At 46.9% G+C, this 1,589-nt stretch overlaps 1 protein-coding gene across 1 annotated transcript in view; it reads left to right on the plus strand.

The window, feature by feature from the left end:
* The window catches only part of T265_01656 (hypothetical protein), a gene marked incomplete at both ends in the record, with an annotated part of 8,826 nt that extends 7,620 nt beyond the window's left edge, over nucleotides 1–1,206 (plus strand). Inside the window, 2 exons of the mRNA XM_009165722.1 lie at nucleotides 914–991; nucleotides 1,023–1,206. Coding sequence (XP_009163986.1) covers nucleotides 914–991; nucleotides 1,023–1,206 — 262 coding nt within the window. The remainder of the gene's footprint in view (nucleotides 1–913; nucleotides 992–1,022) is intronic.
* Nucleotides 1,207–1,589: the final 383 nt, after the last annotated feature.

Genomic DNA, 1,589 nt, shown 5'->3' on the forward strand with positions numbered 1-1,589 from the left:
GTAGCGACTGAAACATGAGGCGGCCTGGTGCAGCACATTCAGTTGCCTGAGAACATCATAAACGAGAGATTCAGCTGGGTTCCAGGTGAGTCTCTCGAAAAAACCAAATTAGTTTGCGAATGAATGTATATTCGCAAAGCTCTATGTTTGAATAATATCTGTATTTGCCACCTTTCTGACAGTCGATAGTAAACAGTACTCAACAAACATGGGATTTAGTCACCCCCCTGATTTTCCAAAACCATGTAGCTTCTGCATATGTTTTAACTGGTCACCACACAGGTTCTGAATTCGTATGACAGAATGAAAGTCCTGCAGGAAGGGGGGTGTCAAAGATCAACAGCTGTGGAACGGTTTCAGGGGCTTTCGATTCCATCACCTTGTGAAGACAAACTAGGGATTTTTTTAGCTCACTCACCAGTGATGGACTATCTGGAATATCCTTTTTAATGAAGGCGTATTCGCTTGGTCTTTTTTTTAATTGTAATATGAAGGGATCCTTTGGGGGGGGGGTATTTGGAAAGAGCTGCAATGTAGGAAGGAGTCGGAAACCGTGGCTCTTGTCCATTCACGAACGTCAGCAGCCGCATAACATTAGTGTTCAATACTGGTGAGTCGCTGCCGTAATGTGGGGGGAACTGCAAATAGATAGACTGAGCGCCCAAAACTTGAAGAGTGATTTCGAGCTGCCTGAGGACGTCAGCGCTGTATGACGCGCAGATGTTGTTGCAGAATCCGACAGGAGAGAGTTATTAATGAGGTGGTTCCAGCAGTAGCCCACTTCCGCTTACTCGCCTTGCTGTATGCAGCGAGTAAGGCGGTCCGGCCGACGTTAACACGCGACAACCGATGTGGGATGGGATCATTTGTATATTTGCAATCCATGGTTATACATGGGCTGATATACTGCCAGGTTGCGCACATCTAGACAGTTGGACGATTGGGGTCCTCGACCAAAACCTTCGGCTCAGAAGCCTGACCTCAAGGTGGCGTGAAATGACAGTGCATTACTGCTCCTAAAGAACAAGTAGCCACAGATGTTTTAGCCTCCAACATGAGGCCCAGGAGACTGTGTTAGTCAGACCTTTAATCATTGACCAACCTGGTACGAGAGACTGTGATGACCCCAAAGACACCCCTCAGTATATCTCAATGGGTAACGGAGGCAGGCAAACCGTCACACCACAGCCTTGTTCTCCACGGTAATGATATCTTCATGACCCAGCCTATCCTCACTGATTACACAAAGCCTCTGTCCTTCCTCTACAGTCTTGAGTCATATTTACTGTTTGATTACTATCGACAAATCCATTACTGGACAACTTTTTTACCGCCTCAAATAAAACAGTACAGTCCTCATGACAACGGGTCTCCCACATTTTTGCGCCGGTCACTGCAAGTACACGTGCTGTGTGTGTGTGTGCGCACACACACACATTTGTCTCCACCTGTCCTAGTCTGTCTCCTCATTGTCAGAAAACGAATAACCAGCCTTTGTATGATGAACAAATGGGTATGCCACCAACGACGAAGCAGTGACGGCCTGCAGAACGGGGAAACGCGGGATATTCCGATGAATCTGAACTTAC

Source organism: Opisthorchis viverrini (assembly GCF_000715545.1).
Source record: "Opisthorchis viverrini unplaced genomic scaffold opera_v5_18, whole genome shotgun sequence".
Classification (NCBI taxonomy): Eukaryota; Metazoa; Platyhelminthes; class Trematoda; order Opisthorchiida; family Opisthorchiidae; genus Opisthorchis; species Opisthorchis viverrini.